General features: G+C 46.7%; 1 protein-coding gene across 5 annotated transcripts in view; it reads right to left on the reverse strand.

Annotated features, from left to right (window-relative positions):
• tenm2a (teneurin transmembrane protein 2a) overlaps positions 1-19,693 on the reverse strand; it is a 197,783-nt gene that overhangs the window by 43,498 nt on the left and 134,592 nt on the right. For all 5 annotated transcript variants that reach the window (XM_047334499.1, XM_047334498.1, XM_047334501.1 and 2 more), the window contains 2 exons: positions 11,055-11,286; positions 1,322-1,560 (listed from right to left, as the gene is read on the reverse strand). In XM_047334499.1, the coding sequence (XP_047190455.1) occupies positions 1,322-1,560; positions 11,055-11,286 (471 nt within the window). The remainder of the gene's footprint in view (positions 1-1,321; positions 1,561-11,054; positions 11,287-19,693) is intronic.

A 19,693-nucleotide genomic window follows, 5' to 3' on the forward strand; every position in this document is an offset into this window, starting at 1 on the left:
TCTCCCCAGATCTTGAAGGAGACAGCCATCAGAGTCTCTTCCCGAGGTGCTCGGTAAGTGCTCTCCTCTGAGTATGTGCCGTTCCTTTGAGTTTACCTATTGCTCGTTGGCTTTGGATCAGTGAAAAACATCCTCCTCCCTGCTGGGTGTGTTAGGATTCCTACCTTGAATGATACCTGCTCACTGAACAGCCCCTGTGTGTCTGACGGGCTGTTTACTGATGCCGACCGGAGGACGGGGCTCACGCCGAGTCAGACTTTGACCGTGCAACTTAGGCCAACAATGACAAGCTTGCGCCTTTGCCAGGCTTGATTTGTGTCCGACCCTGGCGGAACAGCATCCGGGCCCTCCCAGATTGGGACCGGTCGCCTATTTGATTAGATCGGGCTCCTCCTCCGCCACTGTCAAACTCTGTATATACATTCAGATACATTCAGAGAGAGATCAGTCACCCAAGTCACGCAGAGACGCCTGAAGTGTGTGGAGCACTGTTTGTTGTGTGTGTGTGTGTGTGTGTGTGTGTGTAGGTGCAGCGCTGGGTAACCTACCAAACAGAGGGGAGATGGATAGACAGACTGAACACGTCATTAGCTTGTTTTCTTAGAGCTGCTCGCTCTTTGTGGTTGTAAACAGAACTTTTGTCCCCCAGTTCCATTTGTACCCCGTCGTAGCTAATCCGCAGACAGAAGGGGAAACAACAGGGAGGTGAAGGGGCGGGAGACAGAGAGAAAGAGCTGCGAGCCGTAAACAGCTGCCTCTGCGTTCCTCCCATGTGGCAGCCCACCATGACGTCACCCATTGATTCGTCAACTGCTGTTTTGAATCCTACTTTCCAGCATTTTGATCAGCGGGATTTTTTCTTTTTCTTTTTCGGGGGAACCTGAAGTAACCGTATTTGGAGGATCGCGGGTTGGGTTTGACTGAGAGCTCGTCCACTGCACACCTGCAGCCATGCACCGATTGGACGGTACTAGCTGTCAATCATGCCGTATCCATGGCTCAATGCAAACCATACTTTATCGTCTTTTTCCACTCTTAATGATATGATGAGTCACAAAAACATCAATGGTGTCATAAACCAGATGAGAAGTAGAGTCGTTTTCTCACAGACTTCTATAGAAACTGACTTGTTCTTGCAGCGACTGGAGTCGTTGGAGGTTATGATGGTGTGCTTCTATGTGTCAATTCATCTTTGCATATATCTTTGTAACATTTAACTGGCCTTATATCGTTTAATTCTTCAGCACAAGCCATCTAATTGAAACAGATAAAAACGCAACAAGTCGTCTCCCCGAATAATACTTGGTGCCAGTTCACTCACTGATGAAGTAGGACAGTAGGATGGCCAGCAGGGCAGCAGCTGCGATGGCCGTCACCGCCGCACATTTCCAGCTGCAGTACTTGGACGGCTTCTTCAGCTTGAAGGCCGAGCGCGAGAAGGTGTTTCTGGGCAGCAGGCGAGGGGGCGGGGAATACACCGTGCCCGAGGTCAGGGGGTACCCGGGGGAGGAGCTACTGAAGAGAGGGGTGGTCCCAGACGACGTCTTGAACAAGAAGTGCCTGAAGATGAAGAAAAAAGAAGAGGGAGGGAGAGAAAATGTCATTCTACTGGTAGAAAAAAAACAACATATGATATGATATTAGTCAATTCTGTTTGAATTAAGAGGAAGAAACACTCTCTGCAGGAAAGGTAAACATGAAGGGGACACGGCAATCTGCCGCCCCGTCAGAGTCCGGATGACAAGGTCACATATGTGCAAGCTCCTGTCCAATATTTCTTTTTGATGAACCCTTTGTGCCAAAGGGGTTTGAACATCCTTGAACTGATTGTGTCTCCAATAAAGCCCAGTTCCAGTCCAAGGTCTCTTTTTAACCTTCCCCTGCTCTATCCTCCTTTTCTTTTTCTTTTTCTATTTTTCTTCCATTCACCCCACTAAAGATGTGCCTCGTTTCTGCTCTCAGTGGCTGCGGAGGATCAATGCCGTCCCCCTTTCCTGTTTTCATTGCCCCGGTGGGGTCAGGGCTCAGAGAGTGGATAAAAGATGGGTTTTGAACCATCATCTCTTTGCTCATATAACCCATTATCCTCTGCCACCGCTGCACCTGCTCACCCAACGTTTGCTACTCCCCCCCCCCCCCTTCCCATTTCCCATGTTCTCATTTTTCTTCACCCTCACTGTCACACTACTCCTTCTCTGCAGCACATTTTCCTTTTACCCAACATATCCTCTCTGTGATCATGACACACACTAACAGCACACATCTGGAGCCAGTAGCTGCTCCGATACAGACTCCAGGTGACGTAACAGGAAATAAAAAAGTTGAATGTGACACATCAGATTAGGTGAGGATAATCTATTGCCAAGAAAAATCCCTGTGAGATTTTGTCTGCCTGCCTTTGTGGGCATTAATGTTTGTCCATTTGTGTGTGTGTGTGTGTGTGTGTATGTGTGTGTGTAGGTGCAGATGCTCTGGTACTTTGTAAGTCTTTGACTTTGGGACAGAGGACGATCCTGCAAACAGAGAATATTTTGTCTGGTGTTCACTTATTCAAAAGGCAGTTAGAGGCCATCAAGGTCGGACGATAAAACAGGTAGTAAACATGCCAACAGTTATTTGGCCAGATTATCTTCTCTAACCACTTAACGCGGAGACAAAATTGACAGTGAGCACGGATTGTATCTGTAATAATTGCTCACTGCACGGGAAAGTAAACTTTCAACAGTTTAAACAGGAAGTCCACCTGCTCAATGTGATGGGTGTTTAAAACAAACAGGTTGGATAGTACTTTTTGTGACATTGTGACAAGTCTCTAGTCATATCTCAGTCTGAAATAAATCATTATAGAATTAGATGAAGGGACAGCATAGGCTAACGTTACTGCCAGCCACCCTTTACTGTAACAACACATAGCTCATGCTAGGCATTACCAGCTGAAGAAATTATTTATGGCTTCCAAACCTTGGATACAAAGATTTCATAACCATGTTGACCAGGGCTCATTGATTTCATGTTTGTTGGTATCCTTCAGCTAGAGTTGGCTCCAGCATTCAGATAGCATCAATTTACTGTTGTTGTTCTTTGGGATGTCTCAAATATTCAAACTATGCTGCATGCATTCATATTATTTTGTTGACCACGGCATGCTAAAGAGGCTGTGTGTGCACAAAGCGCAACATCTGAACATCAGAGTGGAAAGTAAACAGTGTGTGTGGCTTTAGTTGACACACATACACACACCACTCTTAAATCCAAAACACTTTTCATGTATACTGAGTTTCACACAAGTTTTGGAAGATAATTTTATCACCCACGGAAATGTCACACCAGAGCCACTTCTACATTTGAAAATGTAATTATCAACAGGCATTAGAGGCACTCATCTCTCATTTGTCAGACAGTGCCATTGGTGACTAGCTAAATGTATCTGCAAAAGTGTCAAAAGATTAATCACCTTTGTCTTATCAGTTAATGCGTAAAAGCACCTTGGACATAATCGATAAGACGAAAATGACAAATCCTAACTAAATAATCCAAAAAAGAGTTTTGCGTTACAGTCCTTGTTTGAAGATAATTTAGCTTAGGTTACAAACAAATCCGCGCTAAATTGATGATTATTAGTCCCTTCATGACAACTACCACAGCTGATGACGCTAATTAAACAGGAAGCATTAGAATTAGATCGTTGTTGAAAGGTAATTTCATTCATCTAAATTGTTTGTACCTTGTTGCAGTCGTTAGACTTTGACTTGTGAATATTGAAAATAATTATACAATTCAATTTAATTACACAAATCACACAGTGATTTGTTGTAAGGCTATTTCATTCGTATGAATAGTTTGTCCTTGTTCAACCTTGAAGGTGGCCTCGTAGCCTGAAACCTCCTGCCATTTGAGATAATTGCATAATGTTTCTATGAATGGAATTTCAAATATGAAACAACCATTCTTCTAATAATCATTTCCTGACCTGATGCAGCCAGTTATATACTCTTGATGATATTCTCATTTTTCATAGAACCCTCAGTCCGATATACCTAGACTAGTTGCAGCTTCTTGACTTAATCAAAGATGTTAGGTGGTGTAGAAAGGCAGGGAATTTGTATTTAAATTATAACGGATCAGGGGAAAGGACCCCTGCCAATCATGTAGCTGTTCCAAGTTTACTCCCCCATTTTAAAACAAAGCCAGCCGTCCATGCAGCAAAGCATTATACTGTATCTGAACGTGTGAAACATGATTTATGTTTTGTGGGCTCTGGGAGGATGGCAAATCATTCTAAATTTTAAAAAGCTGCCACGAAACGCCATGATTCATTGGTGTTGAAGTCAAAGTCAAAGTCAGAATCGGACCGAGTCCTCAGTCTAGTATCCTAACACAAACAGGTGTGTGTGCTCAAATGCCGATCAACGCCTCGTTTCTTCAGGCGAGTGTGACCACATATAACCCGCTGCTGTAGCTGCCTCTGATGATTGCTATTAAAAATAGTACACTTTGCTGTATGGTCTCCTGTCCCCTTTAATGGCTTTAATAGCTGCCGTTTCATGACAGCGTGTCTGTACATATGTCTGCTCATCTAAAAACAGTTGCTGAAAGCGGGTGATGTGCTCAGAGCATGAAGATTTGGTTTGGGAGCACCGTTCCACTCTTTATCAATTATTCAGCCGGTCTGTGCTCTGTCTCTCGCTCTCGCTCTCTCTCATCATCTCATGCCACTGATTGTTGGATTGGTATCCTGCTGGATTCTTCTCTTTTTCGCCCCTCTTCTACCTCTTCTCTCCTCCTTCCTCCCCCTTTTACCTGTCAGGTACACTGCGTGACACCGAGGAAGATGGGAGAAGGAGAAGAGAGACGAAAAAAAAGAAAAAGACAGACGGACAGAGGGTGAGAGAGTGCGAGGAGATGGCACGCAAAGAAAATATGAGGTTATTGTCTAAAAATAACTCGCTCTCAGTGTCACAGCCATCAATTTTAATATGCATGCATAAACCCACATGCTGGGAAATGCATGGCTTGCGTGTGTATAGGCACAAACACACACATTCCAAGGTCAGCCAGCGTGTGTCTCTGCTTCGACTCATTTTCACAGCCGTTGACGCACCCTGTGATGGCAAGGCCAGCGGTAATTAACTACAATACTCCTAATACAGCATGTGTGTGTGTCTGGCGTGAACGCAGGGTGAGGTGGTGCATTACTTGAAGCACAGTGTATATATATATATATATATATGATTTGCTGTGCTGGTTTGTATTTAGATGCATGCGATGAATTCATTCCAGTGCCTGGCTTTGTTGTTTGTGTGCAGAGGCTCCACAGTGAGCTTGGTGTGGGATGGGAATATGTCTACAGGCCATACTAATTACGAGTAGGAATGGAGAGTGTCTAATGTGCTCTGGGGAGGTAATTGACATTGATTTATGTTGCGGAGGACTATGGAGGGGTTCTATCATAGCAGGCAGCCGGCAATCACAACTCTGTATCATTAAGCTGGGGTGTGTGGGTGTGTGTGTGTGTGTGTGTGTGTGTGTGTGTGTGTGTTTGTGTGTGTATTGGCCTGCGTGTGTGTCTCTGCATATGTGTGTGAATATTGTGGGGGGGCCTTTTTTGACAGTGGTCCAGCATGGAAACGTCACACATAATTAGAGAGAGAACTGACAGAGACGCACACACACACACCCCTTCTCCCGAGCTGCCAGCAGTGCCCCCCACTCCCCCAACCCCCGAGTCTAACCATTGGTGTACCTCACTGTCATGCATCCTGACACACACACACACACACACACACACACACACACACACACACACACACACACACACACACACACACACACACACACACACACACACACACACACACACACACACACACACACACACACAGCAAAAGCCGGCACTAACTCACATACTGACACACATTTGCACAGACTCAGACGGAGGCGCCCGCCCGTGCAAAAACAATAAAAATTTATGTGGGCTCTCTTTGACTTGATTGGCCCTTATGTGCGATCAAACATTTCATTTGCTACCTCACAGCGGAAAAAAAAAAAGTGACATAAGAGAGAGGGACAGAGGCGGGACAGGGAAGCTATGGATTAGAAGCGAGATGGAGAGAGGAAGGGAGGTGTGTGTTTTCACTTTATTCCAACCCTTCTTCCCCATTGAGAGGAGAGAGGACCTGGACAATTAACCACAGCACAGAGAGCATGCTGGGTAATTAGGAGGAAGTCAAAGCTCGCGTTCCCCTTGAGCGAACAAACGCACACGCTTTCGAGTGCACGTGTGCACGCAGCCTTTCGTTTTCTCATCTCTCACAAACATGTGGTTGAACAGGGTGGCACCCAGAGAATCACCATCACAGGTGGAGAACAATTAACGGAGGTCGGCTCCCTGTGTGTGTGTGTGTGTGTGTGTGTGTGTGTGTGTGCGAGTGCGAGTGTGTGTGGGGGGGGGGAATTGAGAAACGGTCAGATCTGGGGATGAAACACAAGGGCTCCGGGACCCGAGGATGCTCAAGGCTGGTGGCATGAGAATTTCTCCCCGCCACAATTGTAGGAAACAACAATCGACAGATGGATGGAGTATAATGGGCATTGATTTGAGTGTTGCTTTGATGAGAACATGGAAAAGAATTGGAGCCTGCACGATGTTTGTAAAAGGCAAAATAACACTAGAAGGCATCAAAGAAAGAACTCAAGCATTCAGTTGTTTTTTTAGGGGTGAACCCCCCCTGAGATGTTGCACATAATAGGATTTTTTATATTAAAGGAATTGCTTTGGGGCAGTAGCAGGTGTTGCAAAGGTGAACATATCATAACAACAGCAGATAAAAACCAAACAGTTTTTAATAACCAAATACGACTAGCAGTACAGTAAATGAAAAACTGTTTTAATTGTGATTTAGGGGAGGTGGGCCCCTATCTCATCTTCTCCGTGTCATTTAATTGATATTTATATGTGTTAAAGATTTTTCTCACAGCGTTTGACAGCGGCGGCGCCCCCACCTCACCTGAATAAAGAATGTCTCTGCTAATCACAGTTTTATGAAATATAATATTGGGCTTATGAAGCTTCAGGGAAAAACGAGCAGCGGTGCTACATCACACGGCAAAAGCCACACACTCACGAGCGAGGCGACTGTTTAAACCATCGTCAAATAGATGAGATGTGTCAGCCTCCGTCTGATTCGACGCGGCGTTAAGTGAGTGATTGATCACATTGTACGTTCACCGCAAAGAAATTAATCAGAGTGGCACGTTGCGAAAGTCGGCAGCGGCTATTCTGGTCACCAGTTGGACTCGTTTGAACAATTGGGGTCTTCATTGATTTGAAGTCCGTTTAAAGTTCATGTCATCCAGCAGGACTTCATCGTCAGGGACTCGGACTAGACACGAGGAACAGGCCAAGAATTTGTGACGTGGACTGTGTGCACCTCCCACACACATCTGAAAATCGCCGTTGGGTGGGGGCCTTCCACTAGTTGGTGTTTTGAACATACTTTTTGTGGGTAAAACTCCTCGGACCAAACGAGGCGAGATCAGCATGTTATTAGTGGTTACAATTCAAAACCAGGCTTATTAACGTTAGTGGTGTATTGGTTCTGCATAATAATTTTGGATATTGGACGTTCGTTGTATGAATGCAACATGATATCATCAATAATCCCTGCATGATATTATGTAGTTCTCATCTGCATACCGCAGTAGCGGTTACCGGGCTGGACATACATCTTCTCTCTGTGCTCCCTCTCGTGCCTTTCACCCCCCTGCAGTTTTCCGCAGGTAGCATCTCCTAATGTGTCCCCACAGTAATGCATTTGAAAGTAACCTCCGGTACCCCCACCGTGCCTCCCCACCCTCCGCTGCTCCCTCCCGACAAAATTGAGATGCCGCAGCCCCCTCCGTGATCTTATTTCTCCGCTAGAGTTGTGGCCGACAGCAGAGCGGGCATGGGGGGGGGGGGGGGGGGACTCAGGGGAATGTCCTGAGATCACAGAGGGAGATTGAAACTGGCATCAGCGAGCCAAGAGGCTCCCAGGGACCGATTGGAAATCAGGTGGTTTCTCGTAAATTCCCGAAACACATGTACACACGTGACCTCTCATGCACGCAGTGAAAAGCTTTTATTTTTTTCTTCCTCTCGGTTTCTTGCTCTCTCTCTCTCACACACACACTCACACGCACGCGCACACACACACACGCACACGCACACACACCGGCCATCTATAGTAATTTATCTCACATTGGTAAATGTATCCATGTTCTACACGGCCCAATCTCCCTCCTCTGCCTTTCTATCTTCTCTCACACACAAAACAATCTCCTTCAATCAACACCTCCCTCCATTTCTCTCCCCCTCTCTCTCCCTCTTTATCTCTCCCTCCTCTACCGTAAACCATTCCCTTCCATCTCTCCCCCTCTCTCACTCTCCTGTGTTATATTTTTGTCTGCTATACCCCCCCCCCCCTTCTCGTCTGTTTTTCCATCTTTCTCTTTCTCTGCCAGTCATACAAGCCCTGGGGTGTTCTTAGGTGATCAATCTTCATCCTCTCAGCGCTGTCACACTGTTGGGTCAAGTTAAAACACACACACACATGCGCACACACACACACACACACACACACACACACACACACACACACACACACACACACACACATCTTCTATAATGAGGGGACAACAAATGCCAAGATTTACATATGATAACAGTGGGGAGAAGCCGCAGTCTAAGAGACCACACAAGCTTTTGAATGCAAACATACACACAAGTCGACAAAATCACACTCCCTCCCTCACATGCACACGTGTGCTCATCATCTCCGATGCTGCTGGTTATAATGAGATGGGAGGACAGACTTTGCCAGCGCGATGGTGTGACACGCTGGCTCTGCCCGGCTGGCTTTAAACCCAGACACAAGCTCCGGTAGCTGCAGCCAGCCCACCCATGCGCCTGCCATCACCAGGACCAGAGGGGAGGGTCCAATGTGGTGCTGGAGGGTGGTGCTGGAAAGTCTGCATGCTGCTCTGGGCTCCATCCACAGCAACCGGCTCTGAGCCATGCGCAACCCCCACCGCCTGAACATGACTAAATACTGCCAGTGTAGAGGGCTCAACAGCGTTTCTGAGTGTTTTGTGTCTGTGTGTTTGTGTGTAGTGTGCGTGCTCCATTTAAATCTATGAAGATGGCCAGCACAACAGCGTCACCGATGATTTATAAGTTTATGTTTGTACCAACCGAGATCGCTGCATCAGTTGCAACAACAGAGGTCCCAGAAATCTCCCCTCTCCTCAAACCGCTGTATCTTTATAACATGTGTCACCATGGCAACTCGGGCCTAGATAAACAATTGCTGGTGGCAATTTAACACCACGTTTCTCCATACATGCCGTCGCTATGCATATAAGCACAGGTTGAGATCAGCGGGGCTGAATTAAACATGGCCGGGCCTCATAAATACTGCACAGGGCTGTCACTCTGGGGAGCTTGTCCGGGGCCGCCAGAGCTGGAAGCCCCAGCGCCCAGCAGGAGAAACACAACTACAGCTTGCTGAGTTAATGCTCACAGAGGGAGCGTGCGCATGCGAGCATGCATGTAGGCAGTGTCTCTCTCACTGCATGCCTCATAAATAGTAATACCCCGCATGGACGCTCTGTTTGCCCGGTAAATGTTCTTTGTGTACTGGCGAAAAAAAGCGAAATGTGTAGGTCGTGTGAAATGGTTTGTATTTCCTGCTCCCCTCACTCCAGGAAACACGCATAATGGCGTTGACACATGGCCGCTTTTTGTATGTGTCATGCTTGGAGATGAGGTGGAGAACGCATTTCAGGGAGTGCGCAGCTAAGAGGAATCTCATTTTTGGTAAGCAGGCTCATACATTTGCATAGAATGATGGACGGGGATTTTTCAGTGACGCTCTGTGATATTCTGCAGTATTGTGTTTGCTCAGTGAACTGAAAAGTGGAGCTTTCGTCTATTCGATAAATCATTAACAAACGAAAATGTGGCAAAATCAAACAATACTGATACAACTAAGTCAAAAAAGTGCCTCTCTCTTTCCTCCTGATCAAGGACATTCATGCAGTGTGTCACGTCCCTGAATGACAGTTAGATCTTTTATTAAATCTGAATACTAAAAACATATCGTGGGGAAGACAATCAGATGATTTATTAGCTGCAAACAAAGGATCTTAGGTTGGTGTAAAGTAGGAAAAAACACGACTGTGAGCCTGGTCACAGTAGCATTTATAACATTGTAAAAATACAAATGCAGTGCGATTGCCAATCATAAAGCAGATTCACTTCTGTGCAGTTTGGACACAGATTTTTACTATGGTAAAATTTGACATATGAATTGATGCTGTTGACCAGCCATCAAAATGAAAAGGTGCCACCAACGCGCTCGCCGATACAATGCAACTCAGTCCTAATCCATGCTTAATTCACGAAAAACTCCTTGTTGTCTATCCGACCTAATTCTTTGTTGATGTTTGGGGAATAAAAGTTGGTTTACTGAGAGCAGAGGCGTGTCAATCCAAATTCACTCAATTTCATGAAAGCCCGCTCCGTCAGAGTGGGTATGTACTGCTCCCGAGAGGAGGCATGGTTTGCCGTCAGATGATGAGTCAGTGGTACACATACATCTCGTGAATGAACTTTTGCTGAAAGCCTTTGCCCCAGTAGCATGTTGACTATCCCTGGAGTAGCTCTATCTATTTCTGAAAGAACATGTGAATACTTTGTGTGGTCACCAGGGAGACGTTCATTTGTTCACAGGTCTCAATGAACGGCCTTAATTCCTTTCTAGTGAGTTTGCATTTTTAACAGCACATCGCGTCGACTTCTTCCTCTGCTCGTTTATTCTCTCCTTGAATTTTCTCGGGGACACGCATCCACAGGAATGTTTGTCGAAGCAGCACGGCTCTGACCTTTCAGCTCCTTCCTATTGATTACTCCACTGCTGTGCGTACTGTACGTGTCTCCAGGTATCAGCGTCAGGTAAACCCGTGAGCTGTAAAAACATTGACAAGACTGACAAGGAGACCCATTTCCCTCTTACCTGGTCTCCAGCGGGACGTTGCTGTTGAGCACCCAGCTGTCTTGTAGCTGGACTGACTCCGGGGTGGTCGGCCCATCTCCGGTGCCCGGGGCGGGTGCGTGAATGGGGTTGCGTCCCCCTCTCAGGGTGTTCCTGTTCAGGCTGTTGGCAGACTGGTGGGACAAGGTGTGGTGGTTGTGTGGAGGGGGCAGTGGAGGCCGTAGTGTGGACTGACTGTGGTGGTTGGCAGCCCCTGGGAAGAAGAGGAGAGCAGAGAGCAGTTTAAGAGCCACGCTACTTTGCGAGGGAAGTCGAAGGAGTTTCCAGATGAAGGCAGAATTAATTCCAAAAAAAAGCTACACATCCAAAAGTAGACCAGACGCGTGTGAGGCTACTGGACATCTTTTGGTTTATTTCACATTGTAACGTCATTTACATTCGTTCATGTGCTCTATACCCTTGAGTCAGCAATCATTTTGTTCAGAGTAGGTGTCATATCATATTTTTTCAAATGGTCGATAACTTATTTTGGTGTGAAACTCCAGCTATATGGACGTATGAAATCTGATAATCATGCTCTCACATCTCGGTTCACATTTTTTTTCTGTCTTGCCCATCTAACTTTGGGCCAGGTTCCCCACTCCTGTCCCTCTTTCACTTTCACCCTTACTTTCCTGTTTTCTTGTTCACTGTGTGTGTGTGTGTGGGGGGGGGGGGGGGTCAGAGAGAGAGCAATATTAGAGTACTCAGCACAGCCTGCCTGCTCCCAGACTGGGGAGAACATGTCAGCTAGAATCCAATACCAGCCGCTCCAACACAGAGCTAATGGACTGTTGAGTGAGAGAGCTGAAAAACAAACCCGGATGACAAGAACACCCATTCACACATCACCTTTTTACCTCTCTCTCTCTCTCTCTCTCTCTCTCTCTCTTGTGCTCTCTGCGTGTGAGTGAGTCAGATTTGAGATTGTCTTCTTCAGCATGTGTTCGTATGTGTGTGTGTGTGTGTGGGGGGGGTTTGTCCAGAAAAATCAATGAACCACATACGATACAGTACGGGAGAGTTTGACACAGCTGCATCACTTCTTTCGGTTACTTTCGGTGACGGGTGCACGTCGTCAAATGCACCGACGATTCAAGACCACGCGTTTAATCAAAAAAGAAAAAAAAAAAGACAAACTTCAGATGTCCCGACAATCTGTCTACACCCTTCATTTTAAATGTCATTTTTGATATGACATTATCGCAGAACAAACAGAGTCACTGATGTTACATTTGGCTTTGTCTTCTGGCTGTAGAACACCGTGAGCTGTTTCTTTTCTTTCCGACGGTGCCACACATTACACTTTCATCATTATTTTACACATCTGAGCGTGGAATACATTACAATCGCCGTGTTTGTTTTGCACGTTGCCTGTTCTCGTGCTGATCAAAGCATGGAGTAAGCGCACATATGCCCACATACGTGTGCGGGGTGAAAAGAACAAAAGCAACTGTTTTGTCAAGCTGCGCGATCACACTTGCCCTCCTCCATTTTTCATCTCCTTTTTTTATTGAATAATAAAGGCAAAAGTGTGAAAAGGGGAGAGACGAGTGGATGAGTTTGCTCTGATATATGACAGTCGAAACATTCCGAAGAGGCATAAATGATACAAATGGCACACGCACACACACTAATTCAAGATAGAGCATAAATGCATGTAGCAACTGCATGCCAACTAATTGTCCCTCTTGGTCATTCCCTTCCTCTAGGATTGGGTGTTGAGATCAGGCGGGGGGGGGGGGGGGGGGGGGGGGGGGGCTCCCTCACAACTCCAGCTGTAAAGTCTACCAGTTTGTAAGGTGACCTGATTCCTCGGCGCCGCCACTGGGGCGCAGGTGTCACCCACGCGTCCCCGAAGAACAGATGCTTGTGAAAGAAGAGAACAGGGGAAGAGGGGAAGGAGACGAGAGAAAGATGGAGGGGCGTGACCTCTGCGACACAAAACATCTGTTTGCACATGCAAAGATGCTCGTGGGAGACACAGGAACATGCACACACGCGCACGCACATGCACGCACACGCACGCACACACAGACACACACACACACTGACACACACACACACACACACAGACACTAACACACACACACACACACACACGTGCACATGCAAACATACATGCTGTCAAACACCTGCAGGAAAAGCCACAGTCTGGCGTCATACATGCACAGTGGAAATTGATATTAAAGTATTCAGAGAATTTTATTTCTTATCCTCCCCCTCCTCCTCCTCCTCCTCTTCCCCCACCTTCTCGCTTGTATCATTTTCTTCTTGAGGATTGTTTCCCGCTCTTTCATCTGAGTTTTATTTGCATTTTGTTTGAGTTGTAAGGCTCTTTGAGATAAACCGTGTTTGTTAAAAGCACTTTATAAATACATTTTACTTGACTTCCCCTCCCCACAATGTCCCTTTAAAACTGAAATAGCTCCTACTACACCCTGTCTGCCTAAGTACTTTTATCTAGCTTGAGCATAGCGACAATACACACAACACAGAGCCATATAATGGGGGGGAAAAAAGAAGCTTTACACGCACACATGCAGGCATGGACACAGTCGGAGCGATTCAAAAATAAAATGAGGCACTCCCATGTTCACACACTACCCCGCTGTCTGCTATGTTTAAATCTGCGTACAAAAATGCAAGCCTTTCGCCTTTGTTCACTTTCCAGCTATAAATATTGAACAGTTTTTTCATTCAAATTCAGATGAATAATATATGGCACACCTTGTGTGGAAGAGGAATATATAGTTTTACAGCCCTAGCTTTTCTATGAACTGCTGCAGCCTTGGTGTGTGTGTCAGTCTCTCTCTCTCTCTCTGTGTGTGTGTGTGTGTGTGTGTGTGTGTGTGTGTGTGTGTCCGTCTGTCTCTGTGCATGTGCGGACGAGCACTCGAAGGCACCACTGGGGAACGAGTGCATTGTCCAGCGATCTAGCCACTACACTGTGACACAAGGACTACGTCGAATCCTGTACAGTTGCAGAGACTCACATCGGCTCCATTTTGTAATAAAACATTTGAATATTTCCCATCGTATGGGAAAAAATATGGAAATCCTATTATCTGTAATCTACCAGCAAATTCTATTACACGTCACCAGATAGTGTCAAGAAATATGTAAATCCTGATAAAAGTAGTGCCTGTGATTCTATTTATTTAGTCTCTTCATTGCCTCCTGCGGGACCACTGGAGCTGTTATGTGTTTTCAATTGAACTGAACTGAAATATTACATAGTAAAACATTTTTGTTTTCTTTTATTCATCATTGAATCAATATTTGCTGAATGAAGTGCAAATACTTAATCTTAACAGACGGTGGACAAAATAACAGTTTAAAGTCAGTCACTAAAGTCAGTTTTCTTCCAAAAGTCACACAGCTTTTAGTAGGAGTTTGAAATAAATTATCCCTAAGACGTGCTGCGAAAATATTTTTGATCTGAGACAAATTGCCTTTTGTGCGACGGCGCATGCAAATGACATTCAAAGAAACCCACTCTTATGTACTCTTCAAATCCTTGAAAAAGAATGCTAGGAAAACAACGGAGCAAAACACAAACCGAATTGAGAAGTGAGGACTGCCAGAGCAGCAAGGCCGACGTACAAGGCCGTTCGTATTCATAAACACAGGGACTGCTGGGAAAAACCCCCCCAAAAACTCCACACTCTGCTCTGGCCACAGAAACACAAATCTGACTAACCGCCGGAACAGAGGCAGTGCACAGTAACAAGTATGCTGGAGGTAAATGGGTCCAATAAATTAAGATAGGGGACTTAGTCAGATAAATTGTCTGGTTGCTAAAGTACAAACCCGCAGGTAGGCTAATAGGGACAACAGTTTTACTCGCGACCCAGTCCGATAAACGACAAAAACATGCGGCAAGGAAATAGAGCAATTATGGAGCAGCCAGGCAGATCGCATTTTATTCCACTTCATCTTTTTCCTCCTCCATTTCCTCTCTCTTTCACCAGCCAGTGTGAGTAAACAGCAGATCATGAAAAGATTTTCTCAGCGGCTCTTCGGTGTCGTTTTTCGACGGCCACATTTTTTTTGCGGAGAAGCTCAGAGCCCCTTTTCGGCTGCAGCCGAAGCCTGACCCAGTTTATTCTGTCCAAGGTCCCCTGCGACTGGAGATGGGGGACTATAGCTGTAAGCTGGCGGGCTTGGCCCGGGCTAATCCCTGGAAGTTCATTATGCACGCCAATTCAAGGGAGCCTCGTTCGGAGGAGAAGTATAAGCCTGTCTGCTAACCTGCCGCCCCTACACACACACACACACACACACACACACACTCACACTCACACACACGTGTGTGTGTGTGTGTGTGTGTGTGTGTGAGAGAGTGTGTGTGACAGTGTAGTCGACTGGCAGCAGGAAACAACAAAAGTAGTTTGTTTTGTAGCACCGGATGGGCAAACTGTTTATTGATATTTTCTGTGGTTAACAGAAAAGTCACCCAGCAGGCTGTGCATATACGTGTGTTTGTGTGTGTGTGTGTGTGTGTGTGTGTGTGTGTGTGTGTGTGTGTGTGTGTGCAGGCCTGCTGAGATGCCCATTCAGCAGTTGAAAAAGGGATCATTGCAGTGCTCTGCCCCCACCCCTCGCTCTGTCCTTCTCACCCCCTCTGTCTCTCCATCTCTTTATTTCACGCCCCACAACCCCCACTGCTTCCAGCCTTTCTTAAGGACAAAAATTCTGATAAACACCGTGCCACCCGGCCCACTGGTTTGTCATGCACCTTCTCTTTGAGCTAATTGCCATGCTGTCTGTGTTTTAAGGATGGTATATTCCCATGTGGCACCCCCCCCCAGTCCATACAGTATATGTCCTCTGTCTCAGAATGTCACATGCCCCTCATTTGTCATTCTTCTCAGACCTCAGAGGCCGAGCACAATGGAAGGAGAGCTCGAGGTGAAACTGAGAGGCACTGACACACACACACACATGCCGCCAAGGCGGGCTTAATCTGCACATAGGCTTCATTAAACACACACACGCACATGCACACACACGCACACACACACACACACACACACACACACACACACACACACACACACACACACACACACACACACACACACACACACACACACACACACACACACACACACACACACACACACACACTAACACAGACACACAGCCTCTGTCTTGGCTAGTCATCTTTGTGTAATTAGGAGGCAATAATTTGCCAGAGAAGAGTCGTCGGAATTCAGCCAAAAACAAACGGTCTCCACGAGCGGAAATGCATGTGTGCAGTTCACCCGCATGCACGTGGCCACGCGCACCCGCACAAACCGTCCCACTGTTATGCAGATGTCGCCCCCCCCCCCCTTACATAAGCACCATCAGGACGCATGAAATGAGCGCAGGAGGACGGGACGCATCCCTGTTGGTGCCTTTGTTTCTTGCCGATTTGTTTCAACAAAGCCATTGAGCAGTCATTGTTTTGGGGCGGTGACTTGAGGTGGCTCCCCTGGCAGCACAGAGCGAGCCTCTTCAGAGGAGGCTCGGGCTAAAAATAGCCTAGCATTCCCCATGCATAATGAATGGCCAGAGACGGCTGCTAAGGCTAGCTCTTTCCAGGAGCGATCCGCCACGCTCGGATTGGCCGTCGCAGCAGCCTCTCCCGTCGTTCCGGGGGGAGGTTTTCCCAGACAGGTGCTCCGAGCCGGACGGTATTCCCACATAAACATTCGCGGAGCCCAATTCCCAGCCAATCGGCGGCTGTGGCGGCGTTGCGCTCCCATCCACCTGTCACGCTTCACTACGAACACGTCCGTCCACCTGGTAGCTTAGGTAATGGTGGACTACTTTACAAGGACGGACACACACACACACACACACACACAAACGAACAGCATGCAGCTTCCTGAGGATTATCTCGCGGCGGTCAGTTTCTGCCTGGCTTGGTAAGACTCATTTCCGGCCCAGCGTCCGCTCTCCACAGGACCCCTCTGAAAGACGCACTGTCCAGACAGACGCTCGTGCACGCTCGCGGCACACGTGCAGAAAGAGTGAGGTTCTTCCACTTCCTCGCAGCCGTTCCCGTGTCTCCCTACATGCCAGGGCGTGTTGACGGAGTGCCGTTCTGCCACTTTAAACTCATTTAGGTCGAGCCTAATGGACGGCCCAAAGCCGAGGACTCTCTCTCCGCACCCATTAGATCAGCGGTCCTGGCTGGGAGATGTGGCAATTTGCAATTCCATCTGCATGTTGTTCTCCCCCTTCCTTTCGCACCCTAGGCTCACATCACTTTGACCCTTTTTGGGTTTTTTGTCTCTTTGACTCCCTCCGTCTCTTGGTCTCGGTCTCCCTTTCAGTCTCTCTCTCCATCTATTTTTACTGCTGCACTTTGAATGTTTTTTAGTTTTTTTGTCTGGCTCCTTTTTTGATTTTTTTATGCAAGATATCTCATTAAACAACTTCAAAAAGTCAAAGTTTGGCTTTCTCTGTCTGTGCCCCCGTTTGGCTCTTTTCTCTTCCTGCTTCTCTGTCGTCGTCCTCGCACACACACACTTTCTTTCTTCGTCTCTCTTGCTCGCCGTCTCTGTGTGTACATGCTCAGCAGAGACTGAAAGAAGCCCCGGAACCCAAAGTGTGGGTGTATATGCGAAACAAGAATGAGAGAAAGAGAGTGTGTGCCTGTGAGCCTCACTCTCCCTCTTTGCCAGTGTCTGCCATTAGGGTGTCAGTGGCAGAGTGAATTTATTTGCTGTGTGGTTACTGGGCTAATGATTGATGTTGCCCCAGCAAACAGTAAACCAATTAGGGGGCTGATGTAACGTCATTTTAAAAGCCCCCTAATCACGTTGCTCTTGAACCTGGGACCCGGGCCTTCCCTAATGAAGATTTATACTGGATCAAAGGAGAGCCTAACGCCATTAACAATAGATTGTATTCCACCAAAAATCACATTAGGACTTCTCTGCCCACCCCTCTCCCTCCCATCAGGCCTCTGCTAAATATATCCGCTGATTACAAGTGCAGATGCACGGAGGAACGGAGGAACGGGGAGCGAGCGGGAAAGAGAGGCATAGGGGGACAAGAGAGAGTTGGCCCACAGAAGCTAATTGTTGAGAACAAATGTGCATGCTGATGAATGAACTCACCACTGCAGATGTGTGTGTGTGTGTGTGTGTGTGTGTGCATTTATGTGCATATGGGCGAGAAGAACAGTTGCAAGGTGCTGATGTAAGCACACCGCGCCTCTAACAGCCAACAAGAGAGCGTCCAGCGATGAAAGAGAATGCTATAGAGCCAAGGAAACTAACTAGTTTGTCTTTGCTATGCTGATCCTCCTGCTGGCACTTAAAATTCATTATCCCCTTAGCTTTCACTTTCCTGAGGATTGTGGATGTCATATGGAAAATGAGCACAAACACACATCAAATACACACTGTCAACAACTGCAGAGTGTGAAGGGGTGGCTTTCACTTGCATCATTGTTTTCTGGCAGTAGTTGACTAAGGTGGGACAGTTACATTTAAAGTGTAATCCATTAGCAAAATTACCAATAGTCTGCTTACATGAGACAAAAAAATCATCAAATTACACAATTGTTTTACATGCAATTATCACCCTGTGATAGATTTTCTTTCACCGTTCAAAGCGTATAGATAGATTTATAAATGTATTTTGCGAATGATCAACAATCAAATGATTTTATTTCCCCTCAAATAAAACCATAATATTCAGAACCGACTGTGATTTTATTCAATCACAGTCAATGTAAAATATATCTGCCAAAGTCCCTTTGTTTCACTCTCCAGCCATGCAAAGCAATGCTGACTTTGCCGAAGAGCAGAAAACAAAATGATTAAACGAACAAGATGTGACATTAAATCAAAGCGAAAGGATTTCTTGGCATCCTGCTGAGCAACAACAAAATCAGATCAGGAAATGGACACGTGATGAGGTAATGCAGCGACCCAGGTGATGGATGGCGTAATGACGCACAAATGAAATGGATGAAGGGATAAGAGGCCGGATGGATGGAAGAGGTCGCTTACCTGCGGACGAGGGCTGGGCCCGGAGCAAGTATGAGTCATCGGGGTGGGGCTCCAGGTGGGAGTGAGGGGAGTTTTTCTCCAGCAGGGGCACCTGGCACTCCCTGATCGGTGGAGAGGGGCCGGGGGAGGGGTGGTGGGGGGCGGACGAGGAGGACGGAAGGGACGGAGGGAGCAGGGAGGAGGAGGAGGTTGGAGGGAGTGGGCGACCTGGACGATGGCGGCAGAGAAGGAGGGAAGAGAAGAAGAAGGCGGAGGGGGTGTTAGACGAAACAGATGGCAATGACTGACAGTGACACAGAGGCTTGTTCCAGGAAGAAGGTTTACTGGGATGTAAAAAAGATCTTAAAAAAGATTCAGAAACCTCCTTACGGGCCAAGGCACTAACAATTGCAAATAAGCACATTTCCTCTTTTACCTCATGGCTTCTGTAGCCATGCATATAGTTTTGGTTTAATTTGTCCAGGTTTTAAGAGAATTGTCTCAAGATGCCTGCCTCTGTCCCGACCCAGTGGAGGTGATTGGAAATGGATGAAACATTTTTTATTGGAAATACTATCCGTTAAATGAATTGTTCTTGTGATGGCCGTTGATGGCGTGTATTGG

Source organism: Scophthalmus maximus, chromosome 9 (assembly GCF_022379125.1).
Source record: "Scophthalmus maximus strain ysfricsl-2021 chromosome 9, ASM2237912v1, whole genome shotgun sequence".
Classification (NCBI taxonomy): domain Eukaryota; kingdom Metazoa; phylum Chordata; class Actinopteri; order Pleuronectiformes; family Scophthalmidae; genus Scophthalmus; species Scophthalmus maximus.